Raw genomic sequence first — 21,863 nt, 5'->3', positions numbered from 1 at the left:
TTTTTTTTTGAATATACTTAAAGGTAGTGTTAGACTTCTTTGGCCCATATATAATATATTGCATTAAAGGGACCCAACGTTAGTTTATAGTCCATTAAAGAGACTCACGTGTAAAAAACTATTGTAATTATAGCAAATTAAACTGGCACCCTAAAGTGGAAGCCTTAAAACACTAACATCACACTTTATGTTTAAAAAACACATATGTCTTATTTTGTTATAATGGTTATTACTTGGTTAGTCATATTTTGCAAAGACTATTATATTCTTGACTTATTCTCCAATAAATCTATTCTCATTTACCAAAAAAAAAAAAAAAAAACTAACTTTGTGCACGATTGGGAGTTCAATGGTTTCACTTCTCATTTATCATTTATCCCCATGCACGTTGAAGGTTTTTTTTCTCCATTCAACCATTTTCTCCTTGCACACACAATCAGCAGTTTAGGGTTATTTCTCCCCATGCATGTTTCCGTTCAACCGTTTTCTCGACACTTTTGATTACGAACAACTCAATGTTTTCCTTGCAGAGATTGATTTGGACTTTAGGTTACCACATTTGAAGGTTTAAGAGATTCCGGATTACAGAAGCAACTCAATGTTTTTTGGAGAGATGTTTGGACTTTAGGTTAACTTTCAAGGTTTAAAGATTCACGGTTTCATATATTTTAAGGGTTTGAAAGGTTTTTGATAACCTGATTCTTAACATTCCACCAATCACATGTACATTCTCGGATTAAGTCGTCTAACATGACTACAATGATTTGAATTCAATAAAGCAACGGAATAACTAAGGAGGTTCTACAATAAGCAAATTCAATAAGGTAAAATCTGAAGATGCTATTTTTAAAGTGATAATAAGTTAAGACGATCGCCCAACTTTGTATTGATTTCCCAAAAAATTGATTTGCCATCACATTAAAACAAGATCTGAATAAAACCGATTGGTTGAATAAGTGAAGAATGGCGAAGCCATAATTTCGAATAGGTTCTTCCGCTTACGAATACACGAAGGTTATCTCATGGATTTTTTTTTTTTTGTTTTCTTTCTGTCAGATTTGAGTAAGGTTATTTTTTGAATTAAAAAAAATTAACAGTGGATTAACAGTTCTACTGTTAAAATGGACTGGTGTGTTTATTGAATTGAGGTATCAGTGTCTTTTAAACATAAAATGAAGTGCGTGCTTTAAGGGCCTCCATTTTGGGGTGCCATTGCAATTTCTTCTTGTAACTCCCGGTTTTCACAAAGGATCGGGAGATCCAAATCCGATTAATAAAACCCTAAGTACCGATTCCCAAACCAAGGACATTTTTGTAAAACAAAACGTCAGCGAGTATCGTGGTTAGGTTTATTAGCTTCCCTCCAATTTTATTTACATGAGTTTGCTTGCGCCACCCCAAAGGCCCAAATTCATTGGGTTTCTGCGATTCTTTTTAGCTGCAGTAAGCCACACATAATACAGATTTCGTTTTTCAGTTCGTCTGTGAAGCGAAATATCTGAGCCTCCGGTTGGAGTGGGTTCCCGTCTGCAATCTTCTTGACATTTTCATAAAAGTTTAAGAGGCATTTTGAAGTTATTCGAGCCCAGTTAGTGTTAGAACTCCCTGTTTTTTGCTTTACAGTTTGATATCTCATGGCCTCTCTGAAGAGGAAAACGTTAGAAGGAGATCATGTGGAGTCCATGCCTCCGCCGAAGCAACAGAAGGAGAACGGTATAATCAGTTTAGATGAGGCGGTAGCCTGTGTGCACGATGTGTCATACCCCGAGGGTTTTGTCCCGTCTTCAAGTTTGACTACTCGAGAAGAATTAAAAGCTGCAAAGGAATTCCCCTTCAAGCTTGACCCCTTTCAGTCTGAAGCAATTAAGTGCCTTGATAATGGCGAATCCGTCATGGTAAGATTAGTCTTTATGCTTGCTTCGTTAGGTGTAAACATCTTTTTCTATTTTATTTATTTATTTATAAGTTCCAATGAAATAACATAGGGCTAACTCGTTTGGCTCACACCTTCACTTCAGTAGTTACAGTAATTCATCAGCAGGGATTTAGCTTATAACTACACATATATTGCGGAATGGGTTTAACAGTTCACATATGTTTGAACCAGAACTCATGTAGCAAGTATACATACATCTATAATCCTTATAGAGGATTAATTATAGACCAGTGATACAATTTCAGGTCTAGAAATAGTCGTTCGTTTCTTAGGTTTACGAGAATTTTGCTGACAGTAGAACAAAAAACTAGAAATCCAGGAAGGGAAGAGGAGAGGGTACTGTAGTCTCTCTGAGACTCAACCACGGCCTCTCATCTTCATCACAGAGCAAAGCACAGGGCTATGTTTTACCCCCTCCCGAATCTCATTAATAATTTCGTGTAGAACAGTAGAAGGCTGTAACAACTTATATGCTTCAATCAGATACTTTAAAACAGATTAGACTCTAAAAAGTAATAGGCTAACATAACTGTCTAGAAACCAAAATACTGAAAGAATTGATTCAAAGTGAGACTATAAGTAGACCAGTGAAGAAATTCCCCTTTTCCCAATTTCTACTTATATTTTATGCTCATTATGAATTGCCAATTCTAGCCCAAGTTAAATGACTAACCTGCATCACGATCTCTATAAGTGGCACTGATTCACTCTAAAAAGAAATTGTTTATACTCAGATTAGTGGTTATACTTTCAAAATTCAGAACAGAGATTTCATGATGTAAAATCGTGACTTCTACCTTTTGTTTTTGTATGATATCGATGAATTATCTTTACAAACACAAGGCACATGAAAAATGGATCAGCTTCCAACCTCAATAAACAGGTACATGTTAAAATTTAAGTGAAGGGAGAGAAAGCATCCGTCTTCCGTGCTAATTGACATCTTGTAATCATGAAATCATTTACTTAATCCACATGACATGATTAGCATTTGGAAAGACCCTCAGCAGCAGTTTCACATATGGTAGTTACTTAATTTAATGAGAAGTACCAATGCATTGCGTAATATAGGTCAAAGCTAGTATTGCTTCTGAAATGATGGCATATCATAAACTTAGTGATAGTTCATACTTGTTTAGGGTTTTATTTTTAATGTCATATTGGTGTTAGAATTGGTAAATGGGCTAGGAACTACCATTATGGGGAATTTCAGATATTAAGTAGGGTGATGGAACTGGCCGATGATTGTATTAAAAATTTGACTTTCCCATGGAATTATAATTGGCCTGCCCTAACTCATCTGCTTGATGGATGATATACATTGAATAGAATTATTGAGTGATTTTTTCTGGAGTCTCCCAATCTTCAGAGAATGGTCTTTAAACTCATGCTTTTCATGCCCAGAGGATGTAACCCACTCTATGGTTAGGATTCTTTGAAACATCCCTAAAGTTTAGGGTTAGCCCATAATCTTCCAGCAACTAATCACCAAAATTCTATGGGTTTTTAAGGTAAAAGGAATAATTGTAGAAAGGGATGTGGGTTACTAAGGAAAAGTTAGGGTTCTATTAAATTTCCATGGGATGATTTTGGGACCAATATGGTGAGGTTAGAGTTATTTCAAAAGGATAGGGATGAAAAGGATAAATTCAAATTAGCTGGGGATGGCTAGGGAAGTTTATGGCGATGATCCTTGGATGTGACAATTGATAAAGAGAGTTTTAGGGTCTTGTGTAGGTTTTGAAATATCTTGGGCAATCTTTTCTAATCTTTCTTCTTTTTTTCCACCTTTTTTCTTCTTTCTTTTCTGTTTTTCAGATTGCTGCAAATCAGAAAAGGGGAAGAGAGGGAGCTGAGAGAAAGAGAGGGGTGGGGGTGCTGCAGGGTGTTGGGAAGGTGGGGAAGGGGTCCAGAGGGATTGCATGTGGGGTAGGGGTTTTGAGGGGTTGTGAAGGGAGGGTGGTGGGGATTCCTAGGATGCACAAGAAAGGGAAGGGGAGGTCGAGGGCTGTGATGGGTGTGGGTTGAAGGAGAAGGGGGCTGAGTGTGTGTGCTTACTTGAAGATGCTGCTGGAGATGGAGGAGGCTGATGGTTCTTGAAGAATGTTGCTGCAATTGAAGGCAAGAATTGGAAGTTTGCCGTGGCCCTCTCAAGAAGGCCACAACCCATTTTCCCACAAGAGGTCTTCAATTTTTAGTGTAAATTGTCTTTACAGTGAAAAGAATGACATATTTATAGCTTTACATCAAGAAAGAAAGAATTGAACTCTTAAGTATGAAATTGACTTAGATTCAACTAGGACTTTAGAAACTAACTCGACTAGGGTTTCCTTCATTAGTTGGCCACCTTTTACATTTTACAATCAAGTAACAGTCACATAAAATAAAAGAATTTGACTTAAGATAAAAGACCTAATTATCCATAAATAATCCTACTTAAAAGAAAAATCCCTAAAAGAACTTGACTTGAGATAAAATACCTAATTATCCATAAATAGTCCTACTTAAAAATAAAGACCTTCAAGGCATGATTGGACTCACAATTCTGAAACTAAAATCAGCAGCTGATTAGGTCTTAGAAATTACCAAATTGCCCCTACAGGGGTTCAGCGAGCCCTAGGTGCATCATTTTGGTTGGGAGTTGGGACTTGGGGTCCAAACCATGGTTTCGGCCAGGGGGAGGGCCTTTGTTTACATAACCAGACTATTTGAGTGTCACAAGGCACTAATTAATGGATTGGAGAGAGAAATAGGTACAAGCATCTTTAAACATGTGTAGAGGTTAAGACGAACCTGTTTACAATCCAACAAGGTTATCTCCACCATTAGGTCAGGAGAGTTGGGAAAATTAACCACATATAGTGGGGTCTTGGTTAGGGAAAAAGAAGAAAGCTTTTTCAGCTTGAACATGTAATGTTCTGTTCTGGTGATTACAACAAAGCTTCTTCACCCAGAATGTGAAATGTTTCATCCTGGTGGCTACGACTTCGTATTGTTCTTCCAAGTAATTATGACAGTTTTTTTTTTTTTTGGTAGCCGGTGAGTTTATATTAGTGGGGGGGGGGGATATTACTATTATAGGTGCCGCCGGATGGGTGTGAACCCAAGACCTCCTCATGGGAGTTTGGGCTTTTAACTGCTCAACTAACCCACCATTGGCTGTAATTATGACAGTTTTTGGTTCCCTTTTATGTTTTAACTTTTAATTATTCTCCCACTGCTTTTTCATTTTTATAGCATATAAGATATAGCAAGCTTTGTTTGTTATCCCATTTACATGCTTACATGGTTCGGCATATTACTTGGACTTGTTATTGTTGCTTGCTTTCAACTTTGAAATCTGTGCATTGTTTAGAGCATCCTTTTGATTGTTAGTGGTTCTTAAAAGCAAATAACAAATTCTATTCAGGTATCCTGACTATATATGCTTGTGACCTTAGATAGACTTGAAATTTTCATCTTTTTATTTTTAGGTGTCTGCACACACATCAGCAGGAAAAACTGTTATTGCTTTATATGCCATTGCTATGTCTTTGCGCGACAAGCAACGGGTTATCTACACCTCACCAATCAAGGCTCTCAGCAACCAAAAATACAGGGAATTCAAAGAAGAGTTCGCAGATGTTGGCTTGATGACTGGGGATGTAACCATTGAGCCCAATGCTTCTTGCTTGGTTAGTGCAATGAGTTTAGAATATGGCAGAAACTCACTATGTAATAATTCGTGAGTTTGACTGATTTTGTGATTATCTATTGAAATTTAGGTCATGACCACAGAGATTTGGCGGAGTATGCAATATAAAGGATCGGAGATTATGCGGGAGGTTGCTTGGATCATCTTTGATGAGGTGCATTACATGCGTGACAGAGAGAGAGGAGTGGTATGGGAGGAGAGTATTGTTATGGCCCCGAGGAATTCCCATTTTGTATTCCTTTCAGCAACTGTGCCAAATGCTAAGGAGTTTGCAGACTGGGTGGCTAAGGTGATCCCAAACTGTCTGATTCTATTGCTTTCTCATTTCTGTCTGGGTAATGTCTTTATTCTTATTGATAATTAACAAGAAGTTGATAGAGGGTAAAGCACTATAATTCACTGATCAACTGTATAAGGGATTGAGGATGATTCATTGAACAATCAATGATAGGGGATTTTCTGGTTTCATGGATGTTAAAAAATTGCTGAATTGATAGCATGTGTCATGTAGACCCCTTCTGGGTTCTTATTACCACTATATTGCCAAGTTTCCTTATTATATAATTGATGATTTTTTTTTTTTGAGGTATTTTTGTTCACTTGTGTTCTGAACCTATAAGCTACTAATTTGCCCTCAGCACTGTGTGTCAGTATGAAATATATATATATATCTCCAAATAAAGCATATATTTATGCTTATTCTATGCTTAATTGTCTAGTATGTTTACTTAAAGTAGTGGTATTAATACTGTGACCCAGAATGCAGGTCCACCAACAACCATGTCATATTGTTTATACAGATTACCGCCCGACGCCACTTCAGCATTACATTTTTCCTGCTGGAGGTGGTGGACTATACTTGGTGGTGGATGAAAAGGGAAAATTCCGGGAGGATAGCTTTCAGAAGGCTCTTAATGCACTTGCTTCCACTGCTGAAGGGGACAAGAAAAGGGAGAATGGGAAGTGGCATAAGAGCTTATTGACAGGTCGAGCTGGCGAAGAAAGTGACATCTTCAAGTTGGTGAAAATGATAATTCAACGCCAGTATGATCCAGTGATTCTCTTTAGTTTTAGCAAAAGGGAATGTGAATTTCTAGCAATGCAGGTAATTTTGTTTTTTAATATTTGTTTTTATGTAATGTGGCAAGAAAAGGAGTTTAGTTGCAAGTTGCAACCTAAAATCTCCATTGTATCAATTATGGTGTTTTAGATATTTGTTGTTGTTTCATATTAGTTGTGCCACTATATGCAATTTTCTGGTTGTTGGCATTGATCTTTTTCCTTTGTTGTATAGATGGCAAAAATGGATCTGAATGCAGACGATGAAAAAGAGAACATAGAAAAAATATTTTGGAGTGCTATGGACATGCTTTCAGATGATGACAAGAAGCTGCCCCAGGCAAGATGATATTCCCTTCTCTTCTTTGTATCATATAGTTTGAAAGTTACTGAGCTCTTAAGAGGGTGGGCCTTGATGTAGTGGTAAGGTTGCTTCCTTCTGACCTGGCGATCATGGGTTTGAGTTAGGAAACAGCCTCTCCATGAAGTGGGTGTTAAGGATGCATACATTAATGACCATCCCCAGACCCGCAGTTGCGAGGCTGCAATGGCAGGATCCTCGTGCGATGGGTGCTCCAAGGAGGCAAGGACTAAATGCTATTGAATTCCTACTTTTTGTGTGACACTGGATTCAGATAGATTACCATAACCCGCCTTTTCACATTATCACTAAGTACATTCATATTGTTATGTTCTTTTAGAATTATTTACTTATTTGGGGAATGAAAAAGGGTTTATTGTCTGAAGAAGGTGGCATGAGAAGTACACCAAAGGGAGCAAAGCATATAAAGAATAGAAGAAACAAAAGTAAAGGAGGCAGAAGTAACAGGGAAGACCCCAAAAAAAAAAGGAAAAAATGAAAAGAAAGGAAAGGGCAGCTCTGTTCTGCCCATAGGTCTCAGCTGGGAACCTTGGCTGGCAAACAGAATTGCAAACCTGGATGAAACATCAAACCACAGCATATACTGAGGAAATAACAGTAAAGAAAAAGGGACAATTACTGTTGCCCCCTTGTACTTTGATTTTATTACTACTTTATCCCATGTACTTTTTAAAATTACTATTCCAACCTTTACTTTCAACATTACTAATGGCCCCTACCGTTGCCTCGTTCTGTGCATCTATATTTTTTAAATCCCAAAAATAACCCGCATTTCTTTTTTATTTGTTTTTTCGTTATAATCTACCCTTATAGGAAATTAATTTATTTTTTTTTAAAAAAGAACCACCAATAAGGAAGATGTGATTTTTTTCTTAAATAATCCCAATAAGGAATATGTATTATGAACTATATTAGAATATCTTTATTAGTTGAAATTAAATCCCTTATTCGTTGTTTTATTTTTTATCAATAGATCTATTGCTATTTGTTGTCTTCCATCTGGTGATTTGTTTGTGGTGTGGTTTCCTCTGTTTGTGGTCCTCCTCAACTAATTCTAAAATATAGATTTGGATTTTGACATGCATTGTTTCTATTGGGTATGCCATATTTTTACTTTTTTGGGAAATAGCATTTCATTTTGTGTTACATTCACCTTTAGGTGGGGGGCTGTATTTCCGGGGGGTTTGGTTGTTTTTGGGGACTGTTTTCCGAAAAATGATGAATTGCTGACAGTGAACAGTTCAAGAGCTGGCCCTTGCACATGAACAGCCAAAGGGAAGAAGGACATTAAAATATCATCGGAAACTGTTGATGTCATATATATTACTATATGGGGAAGTCATTGTAAGCCTAAATATGTCTTCGGCAAAAAGAAAAAGGAACCTTTAGAAATCTTCTAACCAAAATGTAGTTAATAGATAACATCTGACTCCCCCTTCCTCACTCCCAAACCAAGACTTTACGTTTGGAGCTCAAGTCTTTCAAAGGAATGGCCCTCTGGACTTTATGTTTGGAGCTTTAGTCTATTTACAACAATATTTAATTTTTCTCATCAAAAGCCATCTCCCTTTTCTATTCTCTCATCCATAAAAAAAATGAGTAGTGCTTATGTTGACACTGATGCCTCAATTTTGTATGTATTTGTACATATTAATAATTCAAGATAATAATAGGTGTATATGCACTATGATCTTCTGCATCATTTTGGAAGTCATGATGAAAACACCTATGTGCACTGTTTATATTTTGCTTTATTAATGGTCTTTTTGAACTGTTTGATGGATTACAGGTTTCAAATATGTTACCATTGTTGAAGCGTGGGATTGGCGTGCACCACTCTGGCTTGCTTCCCATCTTGAAGGAAGTGATCGAGATACTCTTTCAAGAAGGACTTATCAAGGTTGGGAACAAATCCTGTAGATTTACATGCTTCTAATAAATTGGATGTGCAGTTGGAACGTGTTGCGTAGGTGCCCAGGTGCCCTTTGTTGGAGGGCAAAGGGCACCTTGGTCGCTTAGGCAATGCTTTGTTGGTGTTGCATTGATTTTCCCCTCGTAAAACCTATTTTAGGATGGTTGAGTTTTGTTGGATTGGTTACTCAATTAAGATGAGACATGAGTAAGTGCATGTGTGAATAAATGCATGCAAATACACACAGAAACACAAGCTTGTGATATATCTGTTTTTAGAAGTGAGCAATGAAACCTTTAACTGAAGAGACAGAATTGGCCAAAAGGTTCAAGAAGAGCATAGAAAGATTAGCAACAAGAGGCAGGCCACAGCCCCAGGCCATCTGTGCAACAGATCAGCTGCTGTCACCAAATTAGGACATTACAAAAAGCTGAAGGCCCAAAAACCCCTCAAAAGATAATGAGAGTAAATCACTATGCTCTCATGTACAAGTTATGGACTTCCCAGTGAACTGAAATCACACCAGTTAAGCAGCTGTATTTTATTACAACAGCAGCAACAAGCCTTATCCCAACTAAATGGGGTTGGATCCATGTAGCCAAGGCTTCCATTCAATCATTTGAGGCTATACTAAATACAATGCCTACTCCATGCATATCCTTTCTCACCACTTCTTAGGTTATTTTAGGTTTGCCCCTAGCCCTTCTAGTTCCTTCAATCTGGATTAAATCACTTTGCCGTGTAGGGGCATTTAAAGGCCTCCAATGAATAGGGTCGTACGGTCATGCCGCTTCAATTGACTTTCTTGTAGCTTATCATTTCAACCCTATTTTATTTGTGAGAGGATAAAAATAAAAATAAATAAATCTGCATATTAACTACTTAGTGATTGATGAAGTCTATTATATACTAACCATTAGGTAGATATCTTTATTGGATTGCTTCGTTCTCAAGATTGAGATTATAGCCTCTCTTCATGGTAGTACCCTTGTTGACCTGCGCTTTGCTGATGGTGAAATTTGCTTTGTTGAGACTAACATTTGCTGCTGCAGTATAAGTCAATCCAAAAATAGGATACATGCTCAGTAATTCATAAGTTGAAGTTTCATTGTGTATTTGTGAGCAGACACACATATCTGTTGACCTAAAGCTTATACTTCTATATCCACATTCTTTTTTATCTCATTTATCATAAGTTCACCGCCTGATTGACGAGGATCTATATTCATTTTATTGAATTTTCATTAAATTAGCAACAAGATTTAATATTATTTCCCCACATGTCCATGTGACTTACCGTACGATATCTTATAAAAATTGGAAAAAAATATTTTTGTTTTCTATAGATTATATTTTGTTGGCAAGAGATACCACCTCAATGTTCCTATCCTCAGATGAAATTAGAGTAGGTAGTAATGTTGCTTTTTGAAGGAACAATAAACTTATCATTCTATCCAAACTTTAAATCCATCCATACCCTATGATAGATGGACTGGTCTAACAATATATTCATTTGTCGCAATCTCGCTGCTGTAATATTTCATGTTTTTTTGAATTCCTAGATGAGATGGAATACGAGTTAATATCTTGGATATTTCAGTGAGACCTCAGTATCTTGCTGTGACTGTATGCTTCCCACCAAAACCTGGTTTCAACTTCCAAAAAGAAATTGGCACCCCCTCGGTTTTTTGGTGGTGACAGAGGTGGCTTTGAAACTGAGTTCTCAAACTGTGACTTAAATAAATGAATGATGCTAATAATATTCTTCTGTAAAGAGCACTTACGAGGATATAAACATGTTACTGTGAATTTCAGTGGTGAGGCACCTACTTGTGTGCTTATGCCCACATCATGTGGTTCTTTAATATTTGATGCTTCCACTCTTTATTCTTACATAAAATGTCCAATAGAATTATGTCATGGTTATTGACTAGTTGTACCCAGATAATAGGCTTTGGTCTGCCTTTTGTTGTATAGAATTTGGTGGAATTTCTCCAACGTAACAAAATGAGGGGGTTTTACTTGTAATGTTGGAGGATTCATGGCACTCTTATCATAAGTTGATAGTAAATATTACTATATTAGTGCTGTAAATTATCCATGGTTCACAATGATTAACAAGCTCTGTTTTTTTTTTTTGCCCCCCCAATTTATAAACTGGTGTTTCAAATTAATTGTGGGGTGAGTCTCCCAGCGGGGATTTGCACCACAAGGATCGTCCGTTCAGCCTTAATTTTTTAATAATTGACTTTACTCCTAATACAGAAGACCTTAGAGCTGGGACTTATGAAGGTCAAAAGACCATTGGAAACTGGACGCAATAAAAATTCATAAAAATTCATAATTAAATAGAGGATCCTGTGCTGATTAATATTCTCAGTGTGACCACCTCCTGCTTGACCAAAGCATCTGCCAAATCATTTAGTTTACTATGGGCTTTGGTCATATATGAGCTTCAATTTTCCTCTTCTGCATTTCTCTTAGAATGTGGCCTAGTCAAGATTTTTTTAGGGTCAATCCTAAGCCATGATTTAGTTTTTTTTCTCAAATTTTTTTTTTGTCACATGACATTTGTTTCTTCCCATCTGTTTATGATCTATCTTTTGTTGTTAATTTTGTTAAGTAAACCATACTTTGCATTTTCACTACTTCTGCATTATTTTATTTTTTTTTGAAAATTTGAGTTATACATAAGTACATAACTGGACCTATTGTCTTTTGAAGTTCCACTTACAATTAAAACCTTTGCTTTTAGTGCTTATTTGCCACAGAGACTTTCAGCATAGGTTTGAATATGCCAGCAAAGACTGTTGTGTTTACAAATGTACGCAAATTTGATGGGGATAAGTTCAGATGGTTATCCAGTGGAGAGTACATACAAATGAGTGGTCGCGCTGGTCGTCGAGGTATTGATGAGCGTGGGATATGCATCCTTATGGTGGATGAGAAGCTGGAGCCATCTACTGCTAAAGTGATGCTGAAAGGAAGTGCTGATTGTTTGAACAGGTAGAATGATTGTGTCTATTGTTTTGTGTATCCTCCATCTATGCATCTTTATTTTTCCCTCCACACAATCATTGCTGGTTTATTGGTTGCTGCAGTTCTTCATTGTCTTCTTGAAGTTCATACTGACTCATTAGTAAATAATGGCAATAAACCTGGGTGGACCTACTAGAGTTGACCCCTGAAAAAATATGAAAAATAATCAGTTTGAAATGCTTTTTGCATGATGCTTGTGGAATCTTCTGATTGATTAATCAAGCATTTTTCAATTATCATACATCTAATTATTTAAGCTAGTAAAATTTTCTGTACTGTGGCTGTTCTAAATTGAATTTTGGTCTAGTGAGTATGCTTTTGATCTCCATGACTTTCCTGTTTCTTCTCTCACCTCATGAGAGTTGTCTAGGGCACTAATAATCACTAAGAGTTGACTGTAGAGTTAGCTAATTAGGGTTGCACCTACTCCCTTCAAAAGTGAGTCTCATTTCCAAATGATGGATCTGTAATGTACCTCTTCAAAAGCTCTCTCTACAGATTGCTGTAACGTCTACTAGTAATCAGAAATATATATGTTTAACTATCTTTTTGTTAAAAACAATCCTAAATTCCATCATAGTCCTATTTTTTAAACCCGTTGGTAAGAAAGTTCCAGTATAGTTAGTGTCAAACTTGGTATGCTATCCTTTAATATCATTGACATTGGATAATATAAGTATAGATAGAATATTTAGTTTCACATCTGTTCGAAAGAAATGGATCTATAGTCCAAATAATTCTTGGGAAGCCTCTTTGGAAGCTCCATCAGTTTATTCTGGATAATAATAATACTGATGTTGACCTATCTTCTAGGATGTACCTGTCCTGCTCCAAGAATGCATGTAGGTCCTTTTCTTCTTCACTGCATTTATGTAAGTGATGTCATGTAGATCACTAGTCCATATGCATGTGCAGAAATGAGCCCCGAATCCAGCTCATCAAGGTTGCAAGATGCATCCTGGTCTGATGATGTAGCAATTATTTGTTGATTTGATGGGGACATCTCATAAAGCAGCCCCAGCATGAAGAAGAGAAGAGATCACGACAATTTTACTATTCACATGAATAGTAGCCTAGTTACTGTTAAATTAAACAGTGATTTTTGGGGTTGATGTGGACAGCTTGTATGAAGATTAGCTGCTGGATGTTGGTGGAACATTGGATTAGAAGCTGCTATTAGATTTGTTCCTGTTTTCAGTTTTAGCAAGTTAGCACTAGGTTCTAATTTTAGATTTAGAAAGCAGGTCTAGCTTCTATTTTCTTTAGTTCCTTTCTAGTTGTTTGTTTCCTTTTAATAAGACCTAGTTTCTATTTTGGGACATTTTATTTTGTAAAGCTCAGGCCAAGCTAATTGGGACAATGGTTAGGAGCTTCAATGGGATCTTCATCCCATCTTTTAGGTTGTTCTTGAACAATGCGTTAGGTAGCTTCTCTTTTATATAAATTTAACTTATCGGAAATAAAGGGCTGTAAATAGGTCAAATGAGTCTTCATCCCATCTTTTAGGTTGTTCTTGAAGACTGACTGTTAAGTACATTCTTCTTCTCTGATACAAATTTAACTTATCAGAAATAAAGTGCCGTAAATAGGTCCCATCATTTGTACTAAAACCATGACTTCATTAATGTAATTTCTTATGCTTGTTTGCAAGTTCTTGGTTTGAGAAAGACTTATTTTTCAACAGCTGAGATAACTGTGAATTGAGGGTCTGAAGGCTGAGGGTGGCCTGTTATATCCCCATTGCTCCTTCATCTTCCTGAAAAGTTTAGTTATTTATTTCATTCGTCCTTATTATGTTGATTGTGGTTGCAATCAATCTCCTGATGATTTTCCCTGGTTCGAGGTTGGGTCTTGCATGAATTAGGCTGCAAAGGGTCGCATGAGACGTAGATTGGTAATCTAATTGTTCCGATGGCATAATTGATGTCAATGATTCATCACCTGCCAAGTGGCAGCACATTGGTGGGTCACCATCTGGTAGAGGAGTTTACATGCATGAGATGGTAAAATGCAGCTCCATATGAGTAGAGAATGTGGGTTGAAGTTGATACTAATGTTTCCAAAAACATATGAAATCCATTTTGTATTTTGTGTTCATTTCCTATCGTGACATTTTTCCTTTTCCGTATTCTTTTTTCTTTTTGTTTCTTTTTATTTTGGGGGGGGGGAGTGGACGGCTTGTTACTTATTCATGCTTTGAGGTTCACTTTCCTGATTTTAGCTGAAACCACTGGTATGATGTAATGCTGGGTTCTCTTATCACATGGATCCATTGCAACATGTGGATAGTTTTGAATGGTTAAACTTCACTAGGTACAATGTTAGGAAGGAATTCACCTGAAACAGACAATGTTAGGAATAACTGTGATGATGCTTATCTATGTTCTTTTTCACCACCTCAACTTTACATTTTGGGTTTGAGAAGTATCTTTCCCTTGGATTTTTGGCCAGTGGAATACGTATCATCAATGCTTTTAGTTTTTGAAACCAGTGATCTTTTAACTGGGTGACCCTTAAAATGAGGACTGTGTAGTGAATTTCATTAAAATGGAATACAGGCTATACAGCTAAGTACTTTCTTGCAGGCGTTGCATGACAATATGATCTATAAGTCATTATTATTACTTTGGGATTACATCTTATTATTATTATTTTTGGTTTCTAAGTTTTTTTCCCTTTTTATTTTTTCCCACCCTTATAGTGCCTTCCATTTAAGCTACAACATGCTTTTGAATCAAATGCGATGTGAGGATGGTGATCCAGAAAATCTGCTCAGGAATTCGTTCTATCAGTTTCAATCTGACCGTGCTATTCCTGATCTTGAGGTCAGTTCTTATTTTCCAAAGCTAGTGTATATACTTTTAATTTGGATATCGGAGCTGGAAGTCTTCCCTTCATTACGTTGGTTGCTGATTAATATTTCATATGCAGAAACAAGCAAAGAACCTTGAAATGGAGAGAGATTCAATTGAAATTGAGGAAGAGGAGAGTTTGAAGGATTACTACAATCTCTTACAGCAGCACAAAAGTTTGAAGAAAGATGTACGTGATATTGTGTGCTCACCTAGGTACTGTTTACCCTTTCTACAGCCAGGAAGACTTGTGCGCATCAATTGCTCAATTAGTGATGAAAAAACTGTCTCCACTGAGGAGCAGGTTACTTGGGGAGTGATAATCAATTTTGAACGGGTAAAGGACATTGCTGAAGGTGGGGAGCCTAAAATAGTTTCTAGTTCTACAAGGTTTACTGGGTCTGGGATCTGTTTTAATGTGTCTATATTTTAACTGTTCCAGATGACGCAGATGGAAAGCCTGAGGATGCAAATTACAAAGTGGACGTTCTTGCTAGGTGCGTGGTGAATAAAGAGGGAGTATCAAAAAAGTCTATCAAGATTGTCCCGTTGAAGGATTCTGGGGAGCCGATTGTCATTTCCATACCTCTTGCTCAGGTACTTCCTTTTTCCTTATTCCCATTCAAATACTGTTCTTTATTTTTCCTAGTGAAGTAAGGCTGTAGCCTTCCTAATTTAATTTGATGAAAAGGAAACTCAAATATGAGTGTTAGAGTCACGAATATTTGGGGAACCTAAATGTTCTATCTATAAAAAAATATCATGATGTCTTGACCCCAAAAAAAAAATCTTGATGTTGGAAAATTGGAATAATAACTGATCCCCCCGGCTCGTAGTTTATCTTAATTACTACCTTATCCTCTGTACTTCTTGAAATTACTAATTAAACATTAGACTTTACCTGAAATTACTAATGCCCCCTACCTTTAAGCTCCAAAATGACCCTGAGGTTTGTTATTGTTTAGGGGTAATTACTGATGCCTCCTTGTACTATAGCTTAACTGCTAATCAAACCCTGCTTCTTATAAAATTCCTGTTTCCCCCCTCACTTCTAACGGGTTTAAAAACTGTTAAGGTTGGCTGTGCAATGCCCATTTTTTCCTTCACTAGAATTAAGAAGCCAAAAGACAATATTGCATTCATTTTGAAAAACAATATGGAGTACCAATTTTGCCCTTATATTCTAGTCATTTTTGGATGTCAAAAGAGTTGGATCTTGATGAAACGATTTAAAGGGAAAATAAGTAATAACAAATCTTAGGGTTATTTTAGAGTTTTTGAAGAATACAAAAATGTAGCGTCATCAATTAACTAAGCTTAATGGCAGGGATCATCAGCAATTTGAGGCGAAGTCTAAGGTTGGGTCAGTAATTTAAAAAAGTACAGCGGATAAGGTAGTACTTATGCTGTAGTGCAATGGAGCATCAGTAATTCTAATGGAGGGCAAAATCAGCATTAGTAATTTTCATAAGAGTAGGGTTCAATTGGTAATTAAACTATTGTACAGAGGGCCAACAGTAATTATCCCTGGAAAATTCCTTCTACATGTAAGACGTTATAAAAAATATGCAAGTATTGATAACTTCTCGTCTGTTGTAATTAGACTGAATGTATGGAATGCTTCTTGTCACTTTGTTATTCTTGTATGATCCTTTCTCCGTGCGCAGATGGAAAATAAAAAACTGAGTTGCTCCATTATGCATATTAACAGATTGATGGTTTGAGTAGTATCCGCCTTATCATCCCAAAGGATCTTTTGCCATTGCAAGCTCGAGAAAATACTCTGAAGAAGATATCAGAAGTGCTTTCCAGATTTGCTAAAGAGGGAATGCCCTTCCTAGATCCTGAAGAAGACATGAAGGTTTGTTTCATAGGATTTCTGATTCTTCTTGCTATTTTTCAATGATATAAAAAGAACATGTGTTTAATACTGATTCACTGAAGGTAAGACTTACAACCAAGGGGAAAGCATTCAGCAATTGAAGGCGGAATGAATATTTCATCACTATTATCATTTATTTATTTTTGCATTTGATTGCTGTCCCACAGAGGACAATCCCCAGAACCATACCACATTAAAGCTCACAAATGTCCTTGTATCACCTCTCTTCAGATGGCCTTTATCCATAATCTACTGCACCTACTGTTTGGGCATCTTATGTTTTTCTCTGCTGCGTCTTGTTTGCTTGTGGTTCTTATATTTCTATGTATATTTGATATTGTTCAGGTTCCAAGTAAATTATACAAAAAGGCAGTGCGCCGTATTGAGGCTTTGGAGCACTTGTTTGAAAAGCATGATGTTGCTAAATCTCCACTTATTGAGCAAAAGCTCAAAGTCTTCCACATGAAGCAGGAGCTAACAGCCAAAATCCGGTCAATTAGGAAAGCTATGCGTTCGTCCACGGTCTTGGCTTTTAAAGATGAACTTAAGGCCCGAAAACGAGTCCTTCGAAGACTTGGGTAATAATGCTAAGATTTTAATGGATATAGATTTGATGCATCTCTGAGTTTTTGCTCACAAGTTTTTAATCCAGAAATCATGATCTTTTTAAGCAACCATAAAAAATGCTGATTTTCCCCTTTTGATTTCACTGGAACTTTGTCGTAAACAACAGAAAAATAACTTCTCTCGAGCTTTGCCATAAGCTCTTTCGAGATCACTAAAGAGCATATGGAGATCCTTTGTACGATCTCTGAATCTTCCATGTGTCCTAAGTAGGTGAATAGCTTCTATTGTGGATCTTCCTGGCATGAGTACAAACCAATTTTTCATAATAATTGTTTCTTGTCTCACGTGGGTTTCAATGACGTTCTTGCATAAGTTCATAGTATGAGTTGTTAGCTTTATGTCTCTATAGCTAATATACGTCTGTACTTGTAAATGTCATTTTTATTTTTGTAAATTAGAACCAGGATGCTTCTCTGCCATTCGTTTGTAGGAATTATAATGGAAAATTATTGTCTTAAGTGCAGTGCACCAATATGGCGCATCAAACCAAACACTTGGGATTTGTTTTTTTTCCTTCCAAGTGTATGGCGCACCGTCCAGTGGACCATGGGGGTGTAATGGACTTAGGGGATTAAATGCCGTAACTAACTGGTTTATACGATTATACTGTTAAACATTTGAATGTCCATGTGTTGAAGGAGTAGCATTGATTATGGCACTGTGCATGTTGGTCATCCAAAAGGTCTCTTTCTAGATTAGCAGTCTGTCTGGATGGGCAATGCCACACCACACTTGAGAAGTGGGAGGAGAGAGGTTCCTTTCCTCTGCTAACCATCCCTTTAACATCCTGAATTTTGGTCTTAATAGAGCCATCATTTATGAATGGCTTAAACTTTCCTTTGCTTGCTTTCTATAGATTGAGGAATCAAGGTATTTTTCCCTCTTTGGATAATCATTTTTTTTTCATTGTAAGCATCACATTAAATGTTTGGGATTTTATTATTTTCAGATATGTTACAACTGATGATGTTGTGGAGTTGAAGGGAAAAGTTGCTTGCGAGATAAGTAGTGCAGATGAGCTCACATTGACAGAACTCATGTTCAATGGGGTGTTAAAAGACATAAATGTGGAAGAGATGGTCTCTCTTCTCTCTTGTCTTGTGTGGCGGGAGAAGCTTCAAGATGCCCAGAAACCTCGGGAAGAACTTGATTTGCTTTTTGCTCAGTTACAAGAGACCGCAAGGAGGGTTGCCAAGGTTCAGCTTGAGTGCAAGGTACCAAATGGTCTCACCTTGTTTCAATTCATTACATTTCTTTAATCAATAGTCATCCAATATATGCCGACTTAAAACCAACCACGGAGTCATGTTTACTTCAGCTCAAACTAGTCAAGCATAGTAGCTGTTTGTGCCTTTAATCTTATTTTTTGATTTTTCACTGCCTTTGAGGAGGTTGGAAAACTGAAACTGTGGTGTCGACTTAGTTCAGATTCTGATTTCCTTAAAAAGCTATAACATGTTGACTAGTTTTTCAGGCATGGTTGGTTATGATATTACAATTCGATGCTAATTTGGAGGTTGGGAGTTGTTAATTTGCTACGTTGGGGGAAAAGACTCTAGAATCCGGTTCTTACTGCATAATCTTCTGTGTTGGTCTGAATTCAATGGAAGTGCCAGCATTTTGAATTCCTGCCCACAAGGAATGTTATGATACATGTTTGCATTGGCATGTAGTCACTTTGTCTGGGTCCCGTGTAGAAATTTGAGGTCTAAGGAACACATTTCTTGGAATTGAAACCACCTTGCTGATGGTTACTAAGGGGATAACAGTCAATGCTTTGGAGCAAACATATACAAAATACAATCACTCAACCCACACTGGCACTCCGCATAGGTGCACAATTCTAAGCTAGTTGATTATCCAATACCACCTGTATACCTGCCCCATCCTCATTTAACATTCTTTATTCTTAATATAGTACTACTGTACCAAGGCATTATCCAACAACGACAACAAGCCTTGTCCCAACTAAGTGGGGCCGGCTACCTGAATTCTTGCCTTCCAATCAGCTCAATTTGAGGCCATACTAGATGAAAGGCCTAATAAGCCATGCATATCCTGTCTCACTACTTCTCTTAAGGTTATTTTAGGTTTGCCCCTCGGTCTACCAAGGCAATTATATAGGTCAAATAATTCTGATCTTTGAACTGAAATCATATGAATCTGGATCTACCATCCCGATTAGACGGCACACAGGGAGTGGGCCACACATCTCAGGTAGTCAGGTGTGGGACTCATGCCCGGAGATGTGGGGCCTACCTCTTGTATCATTTATCTTGGGAGGTTGGCTACCCTTGGGGTAGCTGATCCCAACTCCAATTTCCTTGGACAATGGTCGTCCTGTTTTGTTGTAACAGGGGCCTAGGACGGGTGGACCTTGGCATTATTTGCATCAAGTTGTCAAGGCCGCAACGCGCCTCGTGCCGCCCTTGGGTGCCCGGCGCGCCTTTTGGCTGGCGGAAAGATGCCTTTACTTTCTTTTATTCGTTGGTATCTTTGTTTAATCTATATGCATAGTTTGCCTCTGTGTCTGTTAATAAAAATAACAATAAATTGAAATTGTTCTTGACTCGTCTCCCTCTCCTCCTCTTCCCTTCTCTTCTCTCTTCCTCTCTTCTTCTCTCCTTCCCGCGCCCGCGCGTGGCGCCTTCTTCTCTTCCTTTTTTCTTGTGACTTCTTATTTGGCCTTTTGTGTGGTTGTGTTGTTGGTGACTTGGGTGTCGTTTGTTTTTTATTATATAGATATGATAGATTTGGTGATGAGTGTACACTATTTCCTTAACGCCTCCCGCCTCGCGCCTCGGAGGCGCCTCGTCGCTCTCGCCTCTTGCCTCCGCCTCGCCTCGCCGTGCCTTGTTTGCATTACTGGCTCGCACACTCAAACCTGTCTTAATATTTGGCAGCCAGAGTTTATAATCATCACAAGACAAGAGAAGAAATCCTGCTACTGATTTTGATTACTAATAAACTGTGGCATAAGTTGAAGTTGTAGCTTGTTATTAAACTTATTATTGAGGTTGATCTAGGAGTTCATATGGGAGACATTCCAAGGTAGGTGATTCATATCTGCATATTTGCCCCCTGATATCTGGTATGTTTTGATGTTTGATGAACATATTTTGCAACTACTGTCGAACTGAAGATTGCAGGTCTAATAATGAGAACTCTTTGATATTGGTTAGCATAATTTGTGGCGTTTTTAGTTTATTTATTCTCTCCTACTTCAAGAATACAATAACAAGCATTGTTTTATCCCACAGGTCCAAATTGATGTCGAGAATTTTGTAAATTCTTTCCGGCCCGACATTATGGAGGCTGTTTATGCTTGGGCAAAAGGTTCCAAGTTCTACGAGATTATGGAAATTTCTCAGGTTTTTGAGGGTAGCCTGATCAGGGCCATCAGGAGGTTGGAGGAAATCCTGCAGCAGCTCATACAAGCTGCAAAATCCATTGGAGAAACTGAGCTTGAATTAAAATTTGAAGAAGCTGTCTCAAAGATTAAGAGGGACATTGTATTTGCAGCATCTCTGTATTTGTAGATGTGAATGAAAGCTTGAAGTGAATTTAATTGAAAGAGAGAAATGTTCTTGATCGCTGTCCACTCTGATATGCTCAATCTGTATCTTCAAGTTTTGGTAAGTTATGCTTTGGGAGCAAACATGGAGAAGATGTTGATTTCTGTAACATAAGATGCCATTTCTACAACTCAAGCAAATATGTTTAGGGTAAGAGACATGGAAAGCAAGGTGTTCATCAATTGAAGATGTCAGTTCCGTAGTAGTTTATTTGGCCCACATAAACGAATTTTCTATTGATTAATTCATTTTGTAATGCCTAGTTAACTTCTAACTGAATTATTAATTAATGATTCTGACCCTTGTGGATGCTGTGGACATGGCAATGAAAATCAGCAAATTTGTGCTGTTGAATGTAGTTCTAAGTTTCTAACCTCATTTCATTGTCAAACGGAGAAGACAATGATTTGTACTTGGGTTTATTTCCAGACGCTAAATGCTTCGGAATTTAGAGGAGTCAAATCTTACGTGGATTTTACTGTGGATTCAAATAACCAAGCCTGGGTCTGATTGGGATGAACCAATCCATTTTGGGCTTTTCCCAAGGCATTGAGGCCAGAAGTCCTATATGGTTTTAATGTGGAACCAGGTCCTTTTGCTATCTTTTATGAAATACTTGTTTATTGCTATTGTGAGAAAAGAGATGGAGAAAGACTGGAATAAATTGATTAACTGGATAGTGAAACTAATCCACATGATATTAAATGCTATGCATCGGATGGAGAAGTCAATCCATGACCACTACAACAGTAGGGAAAAATTGGAAAATTTTGCAGAGTACCACCCATGTGAGAAGTTAAGGGCTGCTTTCAAAAATATTAGAACAGTTACGATTGTTTCTAAAAGGAAAAACATTTTTTTAGGTTGATAAATTTTGTTTTTGGAAGTGAAAACATTATCAATAG

The 21,863-nt window shown here is 37.4% G+C and overlaps 1 protein-coding gene across 2 annotated transcripts; it reads left to right on the top strand.

The window, feature by feature from the left end:
* Positions 1-1,350: 1,350 nt before the first annotated feature.
* MTR4 (RNA helicase, ATP-dependent, SK12/DOB1 protein) lies at positions 1,351-21,460 on the top strand. 2 transcript variants are annotated; one of them, XM_089161138.1, is made up of 14 exons: positions 1,351-1,895; positions 5,410-5,610; positions 5,701-5,919; positions 6,397-6,735; positions 6,925-7,029; positions 8,861-8,971; positions 11,739-11,989; positions 14,724-14,847; positions 14,954-15,230; positions 15,326-15,471; positions 16,586-16,735; positions 17,102-17,334; positions 18,333-18,597; positions 20,644-21,460. In XM_089161138.1, exons 1-14 carry the CDS (start codon positions 1,635-1,637, stop codon positions 20,920-20,922), a joined length of 2,961 nt encoding a protein of 986 aa, XP_089017264.1. In that variant the 5' UTR covers positions 1,351-1,634; the 3' UTR covers positions 20,923-21,460. The 2 variants fall into 2 exon arrangements, with proteins under 2 accessions (XP_089017264.1, XP_089017263.1); XM_089161137.1 differs by having other exon boundaries at positions 1,352-1,895; positions 15,317-15,471; positions 20,644-21,458.
* Positions 21,461-21,863: the final 403 nt, after the last annotated feature.

This window comes from Hakea prostrata, chromosome 7, assembly GCF_041222555.1.
Source record: "Hakea prostrata isolate BN-2017 chromosome 7, UWA_Hpros_2, whole genome shotgun sequence".
In the NCBI taxonomy this organism is placed as follows: Eukaryota; Viridiplantae; Streptophyta; class Magnoliopsida; order Proteales; family Proteaceae; genus Hakea; species Hakea prostrata.
Note: the sequence above shows the minus strand (reverse complement) of the source record. Positions and strands in the feature narration are given on the sequence as shown.